At 42.1% G+C, this 21,800-nt stretch overlaps 1 protein-coding gene across 1 annotated transcript in view; it reads left to right on the top strand.

The window, feature by feature from the left end:
• The first annotated feature begins 3,424 nt into the window (after positions 1-3,424).
• The window catches only part of LOC308333672 (uncharacterized protein), a 609,943-nt gene continuing 591,567 nt past the window's right edge, over positions 3,425-21,800 (top strand). Inside the window, exons 1-3 of the mRNA XM_080790127.1 lie at positions 3,425-3,686; positions 11,314-11,441; positions 20,458-20,639. Coding sequence (XP_080646253.1) covers positions 11,361-11,441; positions 20,458-20,639 — 263 coding nt within the window. The 5' untranslated portion in view covers positions 3,425-3,686; positions 11,314-11,360. The remainder of the gene's footprint in view (positions 3,687-11,313; positions 11,442-20,457; positions 20,640-21,800) is intronic.

The following is a 21,800-nucleotide window of genomic DNA, read 5'->3' as shown; positions in this document are numbered from 1 at the left end:
TACCTAGAAATGCATAGTACACTGAATCAAAGTTTTAACGTTGTGGTTTAACGTAACTTTAACTTTGAGTTTATATCTTTAATTGTCATAAGGAAAACATGTTTAACGCTGCTACTCTGTGAAAACAACTAAATTATCTCTGTCTGTCTTTTATCTTGCATCCAGATTCCAATCTGTTGCAAATAGCACATCTAGCGGAGAAAACCTTTAGTCTGCAAAACTCTGCATTGAAACTGCTTTATTTCCCTTTCACTCTACACTACAGGATGAGTCTACTAGACGGAAAATAAACACTTTTCTGTCAATGTTAACATGTCTCCCCCGTTAGGCCGTTACACTTAAATATAGAGGCAATTCCCTCTGCCAGCCTGAAGTTCTACCCAGCTTTCTCTAACTGTCCTAATGGTGTCCTTATTTGGCTGTGGGAGGGAACTCTGTTGTCCTGGTGGGGGCTCCGAGTCCTCACTGGTATAGGTAAGCCAAGAGGAGAACAGCAGTGGCAATAACACAGAAATGTGTGGGGAGGATTAATTTAAAACATCAAAGAGTCATCGAACACTTGTAGCTGCAGATGCCAGGGACAAAAGGGAAATCATTTTGTTCTTAATAAAATTGACGTCGGTAGCTATGAGTGTTACAGGTCAGCCCTCTGCGGTCCAGTCGCCAGTGGGGTGTCAGATCCAGCTTTGGTCCATGTGACGAAAGGAGGGGAGCTCGGAGCGTCGCAGGTCAAATGGAGGGTGTCCTGTCCTTCAACTGTGGATGTCCCACCGATCTTGGGCTGGGCGGGCCAGGCCTATAGTGGGACAGCAAACACACATATTATGCCACAATGCATTTTATTTTCTCTAAACAAGTGTTTTTTTTACCACGGGTCCAGAATCTAACCAGTCATGTTCCAAATGGGTCAATATGGTTAAATATATTATTCACAATATTTCATACCTGATTTTTATCAGGAAAGTGGTACCAGAATAACTTTCCATTCGTTTGCCAAGCATAAACAGGAAGTTGATAGTACCCAGTGTCTGACACTCTGAGGTCTCTGATGACGATGCTGGCGTTTGCCTGGGCGACATTTAGCTCCAAGCTGGTCACTCGACCTTTGACCATTATTAAGGAGGAGGACGAAATTATTTTGGGGGGTCCCCAAATTATTATTTGTTTTTTTTGCAACTAAATGGCTGGAAAATGGGGATTTAGAGTTTACAATACATAGTACGTGGTGCATGCATAAACTTTCCATATCTGTTTTCAGTATTAATTTATGATATATCTTCTCGACTATTATTAAGGTTATTTTTGCAGTCAGTTTGTATTGGGGGGGGGGGTCACGAGACATGGCCAAGGCATTTCCGGGGGTCCTCAGCCAAAAAGGTTGAGAACCCCTGGTCTACTGTATGTAACCCACTACTGAGAACATAATGGTATTTGTCAGGTCATGACCTGACGAAGATGTAACTTAAACATCGAAACGTTGTCACTTTTTCTTTGCACCCTTTTATTAAATTAAGGGCCTGAATTGTCTGAGCTGCTCTAGTGCCTTCTTTTTCACATTTACATGTTCTTATGTTAACTTTATGATTACATAAATTCAAATATAATTGGACATAAAAATAAAAAAAACTGGTTTAGGTCTACTAATATAGACTGAAGTAATTAAACTTAAAGTGGGTCATGTTTGCATGTTTGGAATTGTAACAGCTGAAATTAGATTAGTTAATTTTTTTAGCAATAAAAAAAAATAGACAATACCTATCAACATGTGTTGAAATTCCTGTGCCTGGGAAATGTCATAGGCTACCGTATTTCCCGTTCTTTCCAGATGGGAGATGCATGGCCATGATGCATGCTAGATGTTACTCGCATGTCTGGAAAATACTTTTTTTTTGTCTGACTTATAGCAGCATGTTTTCAGTTGTTATAACCAGCGCTGCTAGTGAATATCACTGTCAACCAATCCAAATCACACAAGGTAGTTTAATATTTTAATAATGACATTATTTTATTTTTTTAATCATATGAGGAGTAAAGGAGGTCGGCTTTAGGGGTCAAAGACCCCTCTTGACCCTTGGCAGCAGCTTGCTTCTATGCCTCTGGCTTTGGTTGCAAATGCAATTCTTTGAGGTGCAGCCCTTCATCTCTCTCTACGTACTTAATACTGAGGTGCAGCCCTTCATCTCTCTCTACGTACTTAATACTGAGGTGCAGCCCTTCATCTCTCTCTGAGGTGCAGCCCTTCATCTCTCTCTACGTACTTAATACTGAGGTGCAGCCCTTCATCTCTCTCTAGGTACTTAATACTGAGGTGCAGCCCTTCATCTCTCTCTACGTACTTAATACTGAGGTGCAGCCCTTCATCTCTCTCTACGTACTTAATACTGAGGTGCAGCCCTTCATCTCTCTCTAGGTACTTAATACTGAGGTGCAGCCCTTCATCTCTCTCTAGGTACTTAATACTGAGGTGCAGCCCTTCATCTCTCTCTACGTACTTAATACTGAGGTGCAGCCCTTCATCTCTCTCTACGTACTTAATATTGAGGTGCAGCCCTTCATCTCTCTCTACGTACTTAATACTGAGGTGCAGCCCTTCATCTCTCTCTGAGGTGCAGCCCTTCATCTCTCTCTAGGTACTTAATACTGAGGTGCAGCCCTTAATCTCTCTCTAGGTACTTAATACTGAGGTGCAGCCCTTCATCTCTCTCTAGGTACTTAATACTGAGGTGCAGCCCTTCATCTCTCTCTACGTACTTAATACTGAGGTGCAGCCCTTCATCTCTCTCTACGTACTTAATACTGAGGTGCAGCCCTTCATCTCTCTCTACGTACTTAATACTGAGGTGCAGCCCTTCATCTCTCTCTACGTACTTAATACTGAGGTGCAGCCCTTCATCTCTCTCTAGGTACTATAAGTAAAGAAAATTAATCATTATATCTTCTGATGAGGAATGTGAAATACCCAAATATGTAGCCTATTGGGTAAACTGAGTACAGAAGTGGATTGCTGCTATATTGTAGTTTCACTACTGCAGAACAGTAAAGAAGTTTATCTAATTATTTAAAGTCTATACTTTTTGTCTAAAACGTTCATACACAATTAAACAATATAGGCACGGGTTATAATCAGCTCTTATGTGCGCATGGCATGCACACATGTAGGCGCATGGTGGCGCTAAAGTTTGTTTGTAGGCTAGAAGATGTCTCTCGCGAGAGTTGGCAACACTGCGAGAGGGAAGGGGAGGGGCTTCCCTGCTATTGTGTTTTTGCACGCACGGGCACGGCGCCAAAGTCAGAAAGAAGTGACTAGTGAGAGAGAAAGAGAGGTTTTCATAATGCTGACTGTGGCTTCACTTGCGAGGCAGAAAAGCAACTTTATCCATTACATCCAGATAGTATTGTAGACAGAAATACATGTCGAGTTTTGGCACAAGTATTCTCTGTTCATATTTGTAAAGTCTAGACAAGAGCAGACTGCAGTAGTATAGCCTGGCGCACTAAAACAAACTGTTGTCGACCGTCAGCTGTGAAGACTTGTCCAGAGAGAGAGAGAGAGAGAGAGAGAGAGAGAGAGAGAGAGAGAGAGAGAGAGAGAGAGAGAGAGAGAGAGAGAGATCGTTCTGTTGTGGAATATCATCCATTCACCAGCCCGTGGTGGAAAACCCTCCCGATTCCTGAAACCTAGAAGAGTGAGTAAAATGACAAGGCTATTATGTATATATATATATTTATAATGTTTTTATTTGCTTTTATTCAATTTTAAAATACAATTGAGACAAGAGAAAACAAAACAAACGAAAACAGAACAGACAGGAAATGTGTGTGTGTGTGTGTGTGTGATTGTATCAATCACCATTGTGTCACAAACCCTATAGAAATGATACTCAGTATAACACGCACACACAAACACACACACACACACCAATGTCCAGAGAAGCTCTGAGCTCTTGGGATGACTAGCACTGGAGTGATCTTCGGTAACTATGCTTTGTCCTTAATAAAATTATAGTAAAACTAGAAAAAGTGCCCTTCTGGAGGATAGGAGTGTGTGATGTTTGGCAAAATGTTTAGGAGTAATATAAACATGTTTTTTGTGTTCTTCATTTTGTTGAGGAAATGCAGAGCCAACCTGACTGTAGAAAGTAACAGTACAGTAAAGAACTTGGGGGTCATTATTGATTCTGAATTTAATTTGAATTAACACATTCATCATGGTACCAAGATTGCCTTTTTTCACGTTAGAAATATTGCACGAATCAGAGCCTTTTTGTCATTGGACAATGCAAAAACGCTAATCCACGCCTTTGTTTTTTCTCGGCTTGATACCTGCAATGCACTTTTTTTCTAGACTGCCGAAGAAAATAACTGACAGATAACAACTTGTCCAAAATGCAGCAGCCAGAGTTTTAACTAGAACTAAGATGAGAGAACATATTACTCAAGTTTTGGCTTCACTGCACTGGCTTCCGGTTGTTTTTAGGATTGATTTTAAAATAATTTTACTTGTTTATAAAGCTCTCAATGGTCTCGCACCTTCCTACCTACATGACTGCCTGCCTAAATATGTCCCAAACCGCCCCTAAGGTCTTCCACTGCTGGCCTGCTCGCTTTGCCTAAAAAATGTCAACTAAAAATTGTAAAAAATACGGGGAAGCAGATTTTTGCTTCTACGGGCAGACTGCGTGGAACAAACTCCCACTGTACCTTCGACAGGCAGCCTCTGTAGACATTTTTAAAGCACAACTCAAGACCCACTACACCCTTGCTTTTAATTGATCTTTACATTTTTTGTTATTCATGTCCTAACTGTATTGCATTACTGCTCTTGTTTTTTAATGTTTATGCCTTGCTTTTGTTTTCTTTTTTTCTCCATTGCTCTGTAAAGCACTTTTTTATTATATATATATATATATATATACCACTTATATATATATATATTAGGGATGTTGAAAAAAGTTGAAAATCGAAATTTTCGACTCATGCCTCCCGCGACTCAAAACGTATGAGTGGAAAAATCGTATTATTTTTTTGTAATGTAAAACGTTGCTGTTTCAAATGTTTTCCAAACGGGAGAGGTACTGTACTTTTTTGTCTGTGTGACACTGCTGTGCTGTGCCTGGCTGTAGTGCCGCTCATCACATGCAAGTTAATGTTGAGTTTGAGAATAGACCCCATCGTCCAAGGGTGTGTGTGGTGGGGGGTGGTATCTTAGCAACACTGAATGATCTGTCCCATTGGTCGTGTGCTCGTATCATGAGCCAATGGCTGCAGCTCTGAGCTTCCCAGACCCAGGTTCAGATCTCATCTCCACATGCCGTAAAGTAAACTGACAGCCACAGGGCTGCTACCATATTAGCAGCGGTGAGCGCTCTTCTCTTCTCGTGAAGAAAGCAGGACAGAGTTGTCAAATAAATCCCGCCGTCATTCATACTGTATTTATTCCTTGACCCGACATTAAAATACGGAACAACGTGCGTCCCGTATCAGTTCGTTACGGGGCTCCGGACAGCTGGCTGCAGACACTTGTTGGGACTACTAGCCGATAGCGCCGTTGCTCCTTCAGTTTATTTTTTATTATTGGGATTTGATCATTGATGCAAATTCTAAACATATGGATGCAGCTGCAGAAGTTGTGTTGCTTAAAGGAATGCATAGTTGCGTTCTCCTCAACTGCTGCGCAGCAACAACAAAAATATAAAAATAATGGAAAAAAAAAGGAAAAAAGTCGTTCGACAGTCGATTTTAGGCCTCGATTCGTCAATTGGCCACATATAAGTCGTTTGGCATCCCTAATATATATATATATATATATATATACCACTTATATATATATATATATACCACTTTTTTATTATTAATAAATAACGGCCTATTATAGCGCCACCAGGAGGCAGACTTTTGAAAAATACATTTTTTATATTACTCATCCAGATTCTGTCAAAAAATATGACGCAAAAAATGTGTAACGCAAATCGTTACACACTATCTGTATAGTCTATGTGTTCAAGACGGATCTGTCTCATATTTCATATTCCATCCTAATTGGCTAACATTGGCTTTCAAAGTTTGCAGGATTGGCGCAAAAAGCCTGGAATAAGACGTCTTAAAAAGCATTTTTATCCGAGCTGTTATTTTGCCATTGGCTTTCAACTACGCGCCCCTATCGGTCGGGAGGAGGGTGGCACTCGGTGTGTTCGATATAGGTACGCTGACCGCCCTGCCAATACAGACTAATAGGCGAGTGCGCTCCCGGTGTGCAACTGTGGATTTCCCAAACGAACCCTGTTTGAAAAAAGTAGCCGGGGCACTCGGATAAAAATGCTTTTTATTAAATAACGCGGGATGCAGCAATTCTAATCGCTGGAGCAGCCACTAACTAACACCCGTGGGGAAAATTGTGAGTACTTTATATTTGAATTCCGAATGTTTATATATACGTAAAAGTTGTAAATGTAGCGAGCGCAAAAAACAGGGTGCAGTTTATATGTCATGACTGTCATGATAATCATCATGGCAGTCATGTTTCAGGGCTAATCCAACATGTTCATTTGAGGGACAGTAGCATCACTTGTGTGGGACAGGACGGACAGGACAGGGTCTTATTGGGACAGGGGGGACAGGCAGGGCTGCCATGTCTCACCCTTTGAGTGTGACAGTCACGCAATTTAACCCTTTACCACGCACCACGCCACACATGCCATTTCACACGCATTATAAATAACAATGTTCTCCGCGGCTCCGCCGCGTAATAACGCGTGCCCATGTGTGCGTCCTCACAAACGGTGAAATAGCCGATCTGCATGCAGCGCTGATATATGCAGTAGGAGGGTAAACAGTGGACCAAACCCTCAGTAGGGTCCCTGACTGTGTGACGCATGGAAATGAGCCATGCAGAGTTTAACATCGCTTCGAAATATTTTTCATGGAAGACAATAATATAGCCCCCACAAGTTACCACAAGGGAGGTGTGTGGCGTCTCTTGCGTGATATGAGGAAGTGGAACGGTGCCAGTAGCCTGTGCGTGCACATTATAGGGACAAAGTTATGTGTGTGTGTGTGTGTGAAGTGAGGGGGGGGGGGGGGAGGGGCTGCATCGCGACTTGTTTCTGTTCAGAGAGAGAGAGAGAGAGAGAGAGAGAGCCCACAGATGCATCAGCTATACATCAGTCTGTTGTGCACGTGTGAGTCAGGCCTCAGTCAACAAGTTACAACAGGTGGTCTACTTTGAAAGCATTCTTGAGTGATAAAACCTCACAATGTCCACAGGATGAACTCACAGCTTTAACAGATTGTTATCTGAAAGTGTCCCTATAGAGGCCATCTTTAGTGACTCCACAGATAGCCTCTGGTCAACCTATGCAACTATAGCCGTTTGAGTCTAAGAATAGACTGTACTGCATGGCTTAACTGAACCAATGAAACACATGACTTATTACAGTTGTGAATGTACAGTTATGACATTATGTTGAGGGGCATAAGCTATCAAAATATACATCAAGCAAAACCATTTAAAGTCCATAGACTTGGCTGCCACATGCCAGAATAGCGCCCCTCAAAGAATAAAAGAACAAAGTCGCTATCAAACTATACAGATTTGGTAGCCTGGGTTCCTGCATGATTCACTTGATTGATTGATTGATTGACTGACAGTATGCAGAATGGCTACATTTCAAATGAAAGCACAACTCAATACAGATCATTGTTGTTTTCGTCGACTAAAACTAAGACGAAAAATGTTCGTCGACTACCTTTTTCCACTGAGGAAAGTGAAATATCAGTCATTAAGACGGCCTCCGCCCACCAAAGTACATTTCTGTTCACTAAATTACATTAAAGTTAAATTAAATTAAAAGCCTGGTGAAAGTATCAAAACTCCACTAAAACATTTCACTAGGGGGGTTCAGAAACACAGAGAGAGAGAGAGAGAGAGAGAGAGAGAGAGAGAGAGAGAGGGGGGCGGGGGAAGGAGGGGTTTTAGAACACACACACACACACACACACACACACACACACACACACACACACACACACACAATTCAATTCAAAGGGCTTTATTGGCATGAGAAAACATACGTTTACATTGCCAAAGCAGAAAGAACAATACAGCAATACAATCAAAACAAAAATTATGTACTTTGAAGGTCAGAATCTTCAATAGATCAACTTCTGTGTACCAAGATAACTCGATGCAGGTATAGTGCAGGAATATACACAATGATTAGTCTTTAGGGTGGTTGTGTTCCATTTGATATCCTCCTATCACAGCAACTCACAAATCTTGCTGCTGTGTTTGCACATTGTTGTTCTTTTTGTCATTGGTCAAATGGGGGGGGGGGAGGGGCCGCATCGCGACTTGTTTCTGTTCAGAGAGAGAGAGAGCCCACAGATGTGTTTGAACTAAGAAAATGTAAAAATAAGGCATTTTCCCACATTCCAGTTTTCTGACTTTTTATTTCACAACATATTCCCCAATTTCCACTGAGATTATGGGGTGAATGAATGTGGCCAGACCCATCTTCTCTTTCTGTCATAGTGACATTGTCCTGCATCAGATCATGTCCAAATCAGGTTCTCCAATCTCCAGTAGCCTCTTCAGTTTTTTGAAGATTTTTTGAGTGGTGCAACCACTGACCACTCCCTTACGGAGCTATGTGTGTGGCTGGCTGGGTCTGAGCACTATGTGTGTGGCTGGCTGGCTGGGTTTGAGCACTATGTGTGTGGCTTGCTGGGTCTGAGCACTATGTGTTTGGCTGGCTGGCTGGCTGGGTCTGAGCACTATGGCCCTCATTTATCAACCGTGCGTACGCCAAAATATGGGTGCACGCCGAAATTGCCGACATTTTCGACATTTACCATTTCCGGCAAAGCTTGAAATTGAACTTGACAACGTTCAAATCCCACGTCTGCTCGTGAGCTGGCTTACGCTTGTTTTTCTGTCGTAGAACGGCGGAGCAGCATTGTTTGACCAGCTGAGAGGCTGCCAAAGGCATGAAACATATGTATTCACTCCTAAAATGTTAATATAAAACTGTATGTATATGGGCTACACATGTAAAAAAAAAAAAAAAAAGAAAAGAAAAAAGGAATAGACCTACAAGATGTGTCTTTGTGTCATATGAAATTTGTAGGAGCTTTCCAACTTTACAATTAAAATCGCGCTTGATTTAAGCCATTTAAACAGTGTTTTGCATGAGCGCATGCATGCGAGGATTTGGGCTGTCTGTGCTGGAATATTTCCATGACGTTGGAAAGTAGCCTATAGTGCAATGCAGCTGCGGAGAGTCCCAACATGCATGGGTAGCCTATATACTGTACAGTAGCCTAATCTACAGCAGGCCAACAATGTCTTTCTGGAGTTACGGTATATGCAATATTAGTTTGTGCTTAATCAAACAGTGCTTTACTGGCCTTGTTATGCAAGCGCACTTGTGAGATGATTTTGGAGCGCATGTGGTGATGTGGCATATGATATTATTTAAAAAAAGGCATAAATGGACTGCACGCCTTTATTTCCAAGTGACAATGACAAGCATAGCCTACAGCTTGCCTATTTGTAGTAAGCACTAGCAGGCTGTAAGGCAAGGGGCTTAATCATTCACCATTTAAATAAGTGCTTAGACAGGTTTTGACAGTTTTGACAGATCAGATAAAAGCAAGATCATTTTCGGGGGTCGGGAGGACGGGACCGCGGCTTTCGTCGCCAACACATACCAGCACACATGCAAGCGGCAAGCCTTCATCCATATGTTTATGATTCGTTCGTCAATGATCAAATCACTACATAAATGTTGATTATGCCTTGACGACATGATAGCCTATCTCTCATGCAGGCATCACTGAGTCATCCACAGGACTTTAATATCACAGCAGTGCGCAGTCTCACGCCTTCGCCGTGCACTGCGCACGAATGGGTAAAATGTATATAGGCCAGCCTACAAACTAATTCCATTCATGGCGATGCGATGTCGATGTATGTGTCATGTAGTTGCGTGCGTGCCCTCGTGGACATGACAGCAAGGCAATCGAGGTGAGAAGGAAACAGACAGGGTAGGCCTACAACTTTATTTAATTCATGCAAGGCACGGGAGAAACTTTTTTCCATGGTTTCCATGGTTCCCACAGGTCGTATTTCATGTGTTCAGTCGCAAAAACGAGGGCGAGGCTTGATTTCATAGGGCGTGCCAGATAGATTTCAGCCGTCACATTTATTAACGTCAGAACGAAATTAAGGAAGGATCAGCTGTTTGCGATCACTTTATGGCCGTGGCGACGTGGGTGTACTACGAAACCTGCACTCGAATCTGTGGCAGATTTTACACTCGATTGATAAATGAGGGCCTATGTGTGTGGCTGGCTGGGTCTGAGCACTATGTGTGTGGCTGGCTGGGTCTGAGCACTATGTGTGTGGCTGGCTGGCTGGCTGGGTCTGAGCACTATGTGTGTGTGGCTGGCTGGCTGGCTGGGTCTGAGCATACATAGATAGATATCTTTTTCATTTCTACTTTAAGCATGAGGATGCTGTCAGTGCAGGGAGAGCAGCTGTCATGGAGGTGAAGACATCAGTGTTAAGGTTAAATATCAACGGGACAAATCCACATTAAAAAAGGCCAATTATTTTCGTCGAACGCATTAAGACACTAGAGTCTCACTCTTGACATTTTCTGAAATATGGCAGCCCTGGGGACAGGACAGGGTCATATTCCAGTGTTTATGTGTTTTCTTAAGCAATTGATTAATGTACTCGTCCTCATTTCGATCAGGGCTTCAGTCTCCTCATTCGACCACGTCTATCCACGGTAACGGGACATCTTTGCGCCGCGTAAAATATGCCTTCTCCGTCTCCAACTGTGTTCAGCTCCTCACCCGCCACATTGTTTGTTTCATTTCCTTTATTTACTGCGGATTGCATTCACACCTGCACCTAGCTCTGATCCATAGCCTTCTACTATGGGGAGAAATTTGTCTCGAAAGTTTTTACTAATGTTCCAAGATTTACAAATGTGTTTACAAGATTTGCAAATGTTTTTCCACGATTTACAAATGTATTTCGTATTTTTACAAAGAATATATAGATTTGTGTGTGCGTTTATCCTAAAATACCATTTGTAAATCCTCAATTCTGCGTGTGAATTGTAAATCTGCATTTGGCATTCCTTTTTCCTGTTGAATCATTTTGAGACAAACGTCACGCTTTTTTATGATAATTTTCACAAATGTATTGTCCTATCCACAAAAAAACGTGTAACTTGTAAGTTGGAATTTAAATACATTTTTACAAATATATGACATTTTGTAAAAAATAATTTATACTTGCAGGCGCATTTATCTACCAGAGGACTTCACACTGATCCACACCAGAGGACATGGACTATCTCCTCAATCTGCTGCTGCTGTGCTTCTGTTCTACTCTCGCTGACGCCAGGGACGGAACCTTCAACGAGATGGTAAAGTATCAACAGACACCACAGGGAGAGTCATTTGACCAACTGGACCATTTGGTTCCATGCATGCAGGTCAGAATCGCTTTAGATGCTGCAATGTCATCACAGCAGAGCGAGAGAGAGAGAGAGACAGAGAGAGAGAGAGAGAGAGAGAGATCAGTATTTTATTTACTGTTTGCCTGGGGGGAGGGGGGGTGCACCGTGTGTGTGTGGGGTCTGCACTTTGCTCCAGATGGCTGTGTGCGTGCGTGCGTGCGTGCGTGCGTTTCACAAATGCAGAATGCTGGGTTAAATGCTAACTATTGTAGACAGGTAGTTCTTATATTCGAGAGGCGCTAGCCCCTCCTATGCCCAGCTTTGTGTGTCTGTGTGGCTGATTATTGGCTGTTCACTCCTCCATATAGCAATGATTTGATTGGGTGAGCAAGTATATTGAGGATAAATGTCTACGCACGCGCACGCACACACACACACACACACACACACACACACACACACACACACACACTCACAAATACATACTATAGCGTTCCAACAGTACCATAATAGTATATTTCCCTTACCCCGTGTCATGTGAGCGTGTCGATTTGAATCACACGTGCGTGCGCGTGTCGTGCACATACACACGTTATTATGAATGCACTCATCACAAAAGCGTGTGCAATTTACAATTTACAATTTATCCTTTATCATTCATCCTTGTCCAGTGTCCACACTTAGCCTTACTCTGGTGTATTTGAGTCAAAGAAGCCTTCTCTGAGTCGGTGTCACTGTCATTGTTGTTGTCGTTGAATCTGTCCTATCGAGTCTCCCTTCCTCCCCTCCTCTCGGGAGACTCTGGGGGTATTGCTCATTTGTACGTTCTGTAGCTTGCTTGGTGCCCTCTTGCGAGTGCTGCGACAGGGGTTGCTGGCCCCTGTTACCCTGCCAGTCTTTCCTGGAGGTCAGCTGTCTCTCCAGCATCACTGACCTTCCTCGTTTGCCATCCAGACTTTCCTGGAAGTCACCCGGGATTCTTCTGATAATTTGTGCAATTGTGCATATATTTCTGGTGTATTATCTTCTTTTCTGCCTTGGCCTCAGCGGCTGCCTTCTCCATCTCCACAAGGGCGGTTCCACCCCAGGTTGTCTTTCTGGTGTATCTTGGCATTTTCTACAATGTTTATGACATAGAAAATAAAACATATGCAATGTAATATTAGATTAAAATATGTTTAAGACTGAACTTAACTTGTGCCTCATGGTGGGGCTTTACCCCAGAGCATTTATCTCACTTAACCCCACACCCACATTTTGGTAAACATAGGCATACCATATTCTGAATTGCCAAAAAGAGGACGCGGATGCGCGCATGCACATGCACATGCACATGCACATGCATGTCGTGGATGTGCATGTGTCGTGCGTGCGCGGTTCTGTTTGAATTAAATTAATTTGTCAAAAAAGTGTGGCTCCTAAATTTGATCAAATATGCTTATATATGTATTTATTTAAAGCAGTCCACCTCTCACAGTGTTTTTCCACTACGAACCATTGAACGTGCATTGTAATACACATTGGTCTGAATGGTCTGTGAGCGTAGCGATACATATACAGGCGATACGTGTAAAACCCCGGACATTTGAAGGAATTTATAAAACCCCCCCGGACTGCCCGGACAGCCCCCCCAAAAACCTGTCCGGGCAAAAGGGGACGTATGGTAAGCCTAGTAAACAGGACCTCTTTTAGCAATTCAGGCTAATCTTCAGCTAGCAGCAATCTCATGGATGTATTTGTTGGTAGTTCATCAACGTGTATGATTTAAGTTTTTCTACCTGAATTAATTTGCTTGGACACAACAGCTGATTATGTTGACGACAAGAAAATGTACTTTTACATGCAAACATTTTTTTTGGTGAAATAAACATGCTTACCACAGCACAATAAGGTCCTCTCCTCCATGGCAGGTGGGACATGGGAGGGGCTTCAACATATAATGGTCACATGGCACAAATGTGTTGTGGTCATGTGATACAGGGGGTGTCTCAGTTTACCCAGTGTCTCACATTACCCGTCTCCCCTATGCCACAAATCCGTGCAGTAAAACATCAAAGTCCAGTAGGCCTACATTTATCGACGATCCAGCAGCACATGCAGTAGCATACAGTAGGCCTATTATGAATCATCATCATCATCAATGAACATGTGTCAGCCGGATGTTCCGGATGATACTTCCGCCGATAGCTTCTCTGCCGTACGTTGTGACCTGCAGGCTTTACTTTATGCTTCTCTGCCTTACGTTGTGACCAGGCTTTACTTTATGCTTCTCTGCCGTACGTTGTGACCAGGCTTTACTTTATGCTTCTCTGTCTTACGTTGTGACCAGGCTTTTCTTTATGCTTCTCTGCCTTACGTTGTGACCAGGCTTTACTTTATGCTTCTCTGTCTTACGTTGTGACCAGGCTTTACTTTATGCTTCTCTGTCTTACGTTGTGACCAGGCTTTACTTTATGCTTCTCTGTCTTACGTTGTGACCAGGCTTTACTTTATGCTTCTCTGCCTTACGTTGTGACCAGGCTTTACTTTATGCTTCTCTGCCTTACGTTGTGACCAGGCTTTACTTTATGCTTCTCTGTCTTACGTTGTGACCAGGCTTTACTTTATGCTTCTCTGCCTTACGTTGTGACCAGGCTTTACTTTATGCTTCTCTGCCTTACGTTGTGACCAGGCTTTACTTTATGCTTCTCTGCCTTACGTTGTGACCAGGCTTTACTTTATGCTTCTCTGTCTTACGTTGTGACCAGGCTTTACTTTATGCTTCTCTGCCTTACGTTGTGACCAGGCTTTACTTTATGCTTCTCTGCATTACGTTGTGACCAGGCTTTACTTTATGCTTCTCTGCCTTATGTTGTGACCATGCTTTACTTTATGCTTCTCTGCCTTATGTTGTGACCAGGCTTTACTTTATGCTTCTCTGCCTTACGTTGTGACCAGGCTTTACTTTATGCTTCTCTGCCTTACGTTGTGACCAGGCTTTACTTTATGCTTCTCTGCCGTACGTTGTGACCAGGCTTTACTTTATGCTTCTCTGCCGTACGTTGTGACCAGGCTTTTATTTATGCTTCTCTGTCTTACGTTGTGACCAGGCTTTACTTTATGCTTCTCTGCCTTACGTTGTGACCAGGCTTTACTTTATGCTTCTCTGCCTTACGTTGTGACCAGGCTTTACTTTATGCTTCTCTGCCTTACGTTGTGACCAGGCTTTACTTTATGCTTCTCTGTCTTACGTTGTGACCAGGCTTTACTTTATGCTTCTCTGCCTTACGTTGTGACCAGGCTTTACTTCATGCTTCTCTGTCTTACGTTGTGACCAGGCTTTACTTTATGCTTCTCTGCCTTACGTTGTGACCAGGCTTTACTTTATGCTTCTCTGCCTTACGTTGTGACCAGGCTTTACTTTATGCTTCTCTGCCTTACCTTGTGACCATGCTTTACTTTATGCTTCTCTGCTTTACGTTGTGACCAGGCTTTACTTTATGCTTCTCTGCCTTACGTTGTGACCAGGCTTTACTTTATGCTTCTCTGCCTTACGTTGTGACCAGGCTTTACTTTATGCTTCTCTGCCGTACGTTGTGACCAGGCTTTACTTTATGCTTCTCTGCCGTACGTTGTGACCAGGCTTTTATTTATGCTTCTCTGTCTTACGTTGTGACCAGGCTTTACTTTATGCTTCTCTGCCTTACGTTGTGACCAGGCTTTACTTTATGCTTCTCTGCCTTACGTTGTGACAAGGCTTTACTTTATGCTTCTCTGTCTTACGTTGTGACCACCAGGCTTTACTTTATGCTTCTCTGTTCCGTTGTGACCACCAGGCTTTACTTTATGCTTCTCTGCCTTACGTTGTGACAAGGCTTTACTTTATGCTTCTCTGTCTTACGTTGTGACCACCAGGCTTTACTTTATGCTTCTCTGTCTTACGTTGTGACCAGGCTTTACTTTATGCTTCTCTGTCTTACGTTGTGACCAGGCTTTACTTTATGCTTCTCTGCCTTACGTTGTGACCAGGCTTTACTTTATGCTTCTCTGCCTTACGTTGTGACCAGGCTTTACTTTATGCTTCTCTGTCTTACGTTGTGACCACCAGGCTTTACTTTATGCTTCTCTGTCTTACGTTGTGACCAGGCTTTACTTTATGCTTCTCTGTCTTACGTTGTGACCACCAGGCTTTACTTTATGCTTCTCTGCCTTACGTTGTGACCAGGCTTTACTTTATGCTTCTCTGTCTTGCGTTGTGACCAGGCTTTACTTTATGCTTCTCTGCCGTACGTTGTGACCAGGCTTTACTTTATGCTTCTCTGTCTTACGTTGTGACCAGGCTTTTCTTTATGCTTCTCTGCCGTACGTTGTGACCAGGCTTTACTTTATGCTTCTCTGCCTTACGTTGTGACAAGGCTTTACTTTATGCTTCTCTGTCTTACGTTGTGACCAGGCTTTTCTTTATGCTTCTCTGCCTTACGTTGTGACCAGGCTTTACTTTATGCTTCTCTGCCTTACGTTGTGACAAGGCTTTACTTTATGCTTCTCTGTCTTACGTTGTGATCACCAGGCTTTACTTTATGCTTCTCTGCCTTACGTTGTGACAAGGCTTTACTTTATGCTTCTCTGTCTTACGTTGTGACCACCAGGCTTTACTTTATGCTTCTCTGCCTTACGTTGTGACAAGGCTTTACTTTATGCTTCTCTGTCTTACGTTGTGACCACCAGGCTTTACTTTATGCTTCTCTGCCATACGTTGTGACAAGGCTTTACTTTATGCTTCTCTGTCTTACGTTGTGACCACCAGGCTTTACTTTATGCTTCTCTGTTTTACGTTGTGACCAGGCTTTACTTTATGCTTCTCTGTCTTTCGTTGTGACCACCAGGCTTTACTTTATGCTTCTCTGCCTTACGTTGTGACCAGGCTTTACTTTATGCTTCTCTGTCTTTTTTTTTTTAACTTAAATTTTTATTGTTTTACAAGACAAGACAGAAAAAACAAACTTACAATACATATAACATCACAGACGCACAAAAAAAAAAAAAAAAAAACAGAAAAAAAAAAAAATACAACAGGCATCGACATTGCGTTTTTAAAAAGTTACTTTATCTTTCTAGACATTCACAGTTGTCTCTCATTCCCCTATACCCTTAAATATTGTCCATTTATACCATTTGTCCTCCATCTTTTCTTCTTGTAGCCTCAGACTGTGTGTTAGTTTTTCCATAAAATGAATCTCCTGAATCAAGTCCTCCCATTGTTCCTGTGTTGGAGGTTCCATCTGTCCCCATTTTCTTGTGATAGCTTTTTTTGCTGCCGCCAATAAAATGTTTATCAAATATCTATCCTCTCCTCGTATCTGACCCCCCATCAGGTTTCCTAAATACAAAACATCACACTTCATAGGCACCTCGTATCCACAAAATATCTTTTGTATCTGCTCATGTATCATTTTCCAAAACACATCCATTTTGGGACATTTCCAAAAAACATGTGAGTGATCTACATTTGCATCCCCACAACCTCTCCAACATTGTATCTGTTGCTTCAACTGTTTACTCTTGATTTTTGGTGTTATAATAAATCTGCATAGGTTTTTCCAAGAGAATTCCCTCCATATCCGTGAATTGGTAGTTGACTGATGCATTCTCCACATATGTGTCCAATCTTTTTCTGTAATTTCTATGTTTAGTTCTGCTTCCCATTTATTTTTAATGTATTCCGTTGAATGACTGCCACTCATCAGAGTTGTATATATTGTTGATATAATTCGAATCTTTTTCCCCTTGTATATATTTTTGATGATTTGGACAATACCATTCACTTCTATGGAGGGCCTCCCTTTGACTTCCTTAGTGTAATAATCCCTTAGTTGCAAATACCTGAAGAAATCATGTTTATCCAACATGTATTTAACACTCAAATCTGTGAAACTCTCCAATGCCCCATTTTTCTCCAAAACACACCATGCCGTCATTCCTCTATTACTCCATATTTTAAATTCCTTATCATACCCTGCCGGTTTAAATGAACTATCAAATGCCATCCATTTTAAAATCTTTATATCCTCTTCTAACTTATATATTTTTACTATTTTAAACCAGATCTCCAGTGTAAACAGTGTGATTGGATCCATACAATGTTTTATTTTCTTAAACTTTTCCTTGTCTCCTATAATATTCTGAATGGGATGTTTGTTGAATTCCTTTTCCATATCTTTCCATTTTGCTATATAATCTGGTTTACACCAACATCCTACATATCGTAATTGGGCCGAATAATAGTACATTTTTAGGTTGGGAAGACTCATGCCCCCTCTTTCCTTTGGGAGTTGAAGTGTTTGAAATCTGACCCTTGGCCTCTGCCCGGCCCACACAAACCTAGAAATCATTCTGTCCCATGTAATAAATTGCCCTTGTGGGACCTCTACAGGTAAGGATTGGAATAGAAAGAGCAGTCTGGATAATACGTTTATTTTAATTGCCTCCAACCTTGAGTTCAGGTCTAGTGGCAAAGTAGCCCATCTTTCAATATCTTTTTTTATCTCCTGATTTAATTTTTCGTAGTTGGCTTTATATAGTGTGGACAAACTTTTTGTTATGTTTATACCCAAATATTTAATACTTTTTTGTTCCCAATTAAAATTGAAGGCTCCCCTTATAGCTGCATTTGGAGCATAGTTTAAAGCCAAAATCTGTGTTTTGGCTATATTGATCTTGTAGCCTGATAAACGACCTATGCTTCTCTGTCTTACGTTGTGACCAGGCTTTACTTTATGCTTCTCTGTCTTACGTTGTGACCAGGCTTTTCTTTATGCTTCTCTGCCGTATGATGTGACCAGGCTTTTCTCTTCACAGATGACTGAGTAAGCCTGAGACCGAGGCTACCCATGCCTTGCGTTGCTTAGTGGATTGGATGATTGCACTCTCCCACAGTAATGGGGAACAAACAACACATCGCCTATTGGCCTTTTTTACACTTAGACACTAATTGCAGCAATTTGTTGAGGTGCAAAAATAAGATTTTTTGTAAAAGCATGTACTCTTGATTAGTCTTGAATGCTTATAAGTAGCCTACATTTAAAAGCAAGTACTTTTTTACTCTTACTTACATTTTGACTGAGCTTTACTGGAGTAAATTTGACCAGGTCGTATTTTGTACTATTCCGTCCAGCTCTGCTTGTAGGTTGAAGTGTGTTCAGACTTGTGTTGCTCCAAGGTGAGTTTTAGGTCAACCCACTGCAGACAGTTGTGTTTACAGACTGTGATGTTCTCGTGTGAGACCTATAATCTAATCTCTGACACATTCCTCAAGGATCGCTGTTGTTCCAAGGTTATTGACAGAGCATGATTGTGTCGACACGCACGCACGCACGCACGCACACATCCACGCATCCACATACGTATACATACACACACGCCTATTTAGTATAGGGCTCTATACACACAGACATTTTAGAAAATACACACGCATAGAATCATCTCTAAATCTGTGCCAGACGTTGAGCTTGTAGATCTGCTGTTTTTGCTTCTTTTGTGTGACAGAATGACAAAGTAGGGCATTCATTATTAAATAAAGTTAAAATATGGAGATAAGATGTAAGAGGGCATTGCTCTGCAAAAGGTGCATGCGTGTATGTGCGTGCGTGCTCCGTCTTCACTTTTCTGCCCTCACTTGTATCTTCAATATGTACTTTGCTCAGCCAATCAAATCATCGCTATGGGGTGATCAGCCAATCACAAGCCAATGTTTGTGTTCACACAACCTGGAAAGCTGGGCTTTAGGAGGCACTAACGCCCCTCAAAAAGCTGATCTACAAGCTCATACAGGGTGCTTTCTGAGCTTGTAGACCGGCTATTTCCAAATAGAGCTCTCTCTCTCTCTCTCTCTCTCTCTCTCTCTCTCTCCCCCCCTCCCCCCCCACCCCTTTCTCCCTATATGTTTCTTTTCCCTCTTTACCTCCTTTATGATGAATTCTTGTTCTGTTCTTCAACTATATAGAAGTGTCTATTTGTACGTCCCTAAATGTTTTGATGAATTGAACAAGGTGGACCCTCTTGTAAACAAGTGTAATGCTTAATTGGGTCGTCCACTCACAGTTAACAGTACAGTGCATTTGTGAGTGGTGCAACCACTCCTACAACCAGCAATGTCCGTGTACACCTATGTATGTGATGTTAATGAGCACCAGTATATGACTATTAGTACCAGTAGGGGGCGCCAGAAACAGAGAGAGGGATAGTGCTGCTCTGTTGCCTGCTAATGAGAGAGAGAGAGAGAGAGCGAGAGAGAGAGAGAGAGGGGGGTGTGTGTGTGTGGGGGGGGGGGGAGTTGCAACACTCAGTTCACACGGGTCTGATTTTATTAAACAAACACATTGCAGATCGAAACAGGATAATTCAAGCTTTCCGTACAGCTGCAATGTTGATTTTGACGTTGTTTAATACAATTAGATAGGACTGTTCTGTTTGGATGAATGGGCTGTCTATGGGAAGTTGCACCCAAGGTTAATTAAAAGAGGTTAGGAAGCGAAGACTCCATGTTGCTCCCTGGAAGGACAGAAACATGCACAATGGGTCTATATGCAGCCAATACTTCCGCGTTCAGCTTCCTTGGTCTCAACTGCGCATGTTTCTTTCCTTCCATGGAGCAACATGGAGTCCACCGTACGGTCTTCGCTTCCTGTCCTCTTTTAATATAGTCCTAGGTAGCACCTAGGTAGCACCTTGCTGGCAAGATGGCAGCCGTGTGCATATCATCAATGGGCTCCACTGTGGAGGAGTACAAATTAGGATATTACTAATGCAAGTTGCAAATTGCATTATTCAATACCCACAGGTGAAGTTGATTTCATGAGCAGGTAATGAGTTAGAAACGTCTTAAAGATGGAGTGCCACAATTTTTGTATTTTTCCAGTTTTTCATGTGTCTATGAGGTGACAGTACTTCATTAGACACCCTGGAGTTGTTTTCATGTGCAATGATGTATTAACTTTGTATTTAGGGTTTCTTCCTGGAGGCTGAACCACCAGCTGAACCAGACAGTGAGTGGCTGAGACAATATGGCTACGTGGCTCCCCTGGACAGCAGGGACTCATCTAACCAGGATCTGTCTGAAGCCATCAGGGAGATGCAGAGGTCCTACAACCTGTCAGTCACTGGACTGTTGGAGCAGCAAACCATCACGTATGTCTCCTACATCTACTCATGTAGCTCCTTGGTTTGGTCAACCATTTATTGAAACCTTCGCTAGAGAAATAAGACACTCAGAGCTTCATGCTCTGAGACTCATATATATTATTATAGAGCAGGGGTGCCTTTTTTCACTGAGGGCCACATACAGAACAATATAGGAAGGGCTGGGCCACCCACTAGAGATGAGGTATATCGCCTCACCTGTCATGTATTAAAGTTAGCAAAATCAATCAAATGTAGGTCAATTATGCTTGATAATTGAATATGCTTACAGAAATAAAACAGCCTACATCACAACTTTCCATAAATGGGTTTTCATTTATTTTGTAACAAAAAGGGTTGGAACATGGCAGCACATTCTCAAAACAGCAGCCTCATAGCTTCTTAGTCAGGATGGTGATCCCCCTTCACAGCCCTGTATAAAGAGGGGAAAATAAGGGGATGGGTATATTTAAGCTTATTATGCAAATCATTTATTGGGCTTGTTAACACATCAACGTTTGTTAGAAAATGTTATCAACTTTAATTGACTGGATTTATTAAGTAATTGGGCTTGTTAACACGAATACTGTGTAATATATTTTTAACTCGCCTATAATAGGAACAGCAGTTGCACTTAGTGGGAGCAGTGAACTTGGGACTGAGGGATGGCTGGCAGGTCAGGAGTACGTTTGGTGGTTGAGATGCGAAGGACATCACAGAGATGGCTGTCGCTCATTTTGGTTCTCAATCTGCTTTTGTTCAGAGTTAACAGAGAAAATGTTTGCTCACATAATTATGTATGTTGAGCCGAACAGGCTCATCATTCTTTTTGCGTGGCGTCTCATCAGAGGAAACTTTGCCTTTTCCAAGCTCCGGTAGAAGTCGGGTAAGGAGAGAAGCTGATGTTGATTCTTCAGAGAATTATCACACTGCATTTCGATAAGTTCTAATTGCAGACTGTCTTCCACTTCTTCTGCATCCATCAGGAAGGGAGTCGAGAACAGCTTGATTTCTTTCTCAATGATAGAAAAATCTTGGAAGCGCTGACTGAATTCTGTCATGAGAGATGTGATCACAGACACATATTTCCCCTTTTTAGCAGAAAGGTTGGCCTTTGGAAAAGCGTGGGGAAGTGCACAACATTGAAGTTGCGTAGTTGTGTCTCAAAGA

Source organism: Protomyctophum bolini (genome assembly GCF_963924005.1).
Source record: "Protomyctophum bolini genome assembly, chromosome: 18".
NCBI classification, from domain to species: domain Eukaryota; kingdom Metazoa; phylum Chordata; class Actinopteri; order Myctophiformes; family Myctophidae; genus Protomyctophum; species Protomyctophum bolini.
This window is presented reverse-complemented; position numbering and strand designations above follow the sequence as displayed.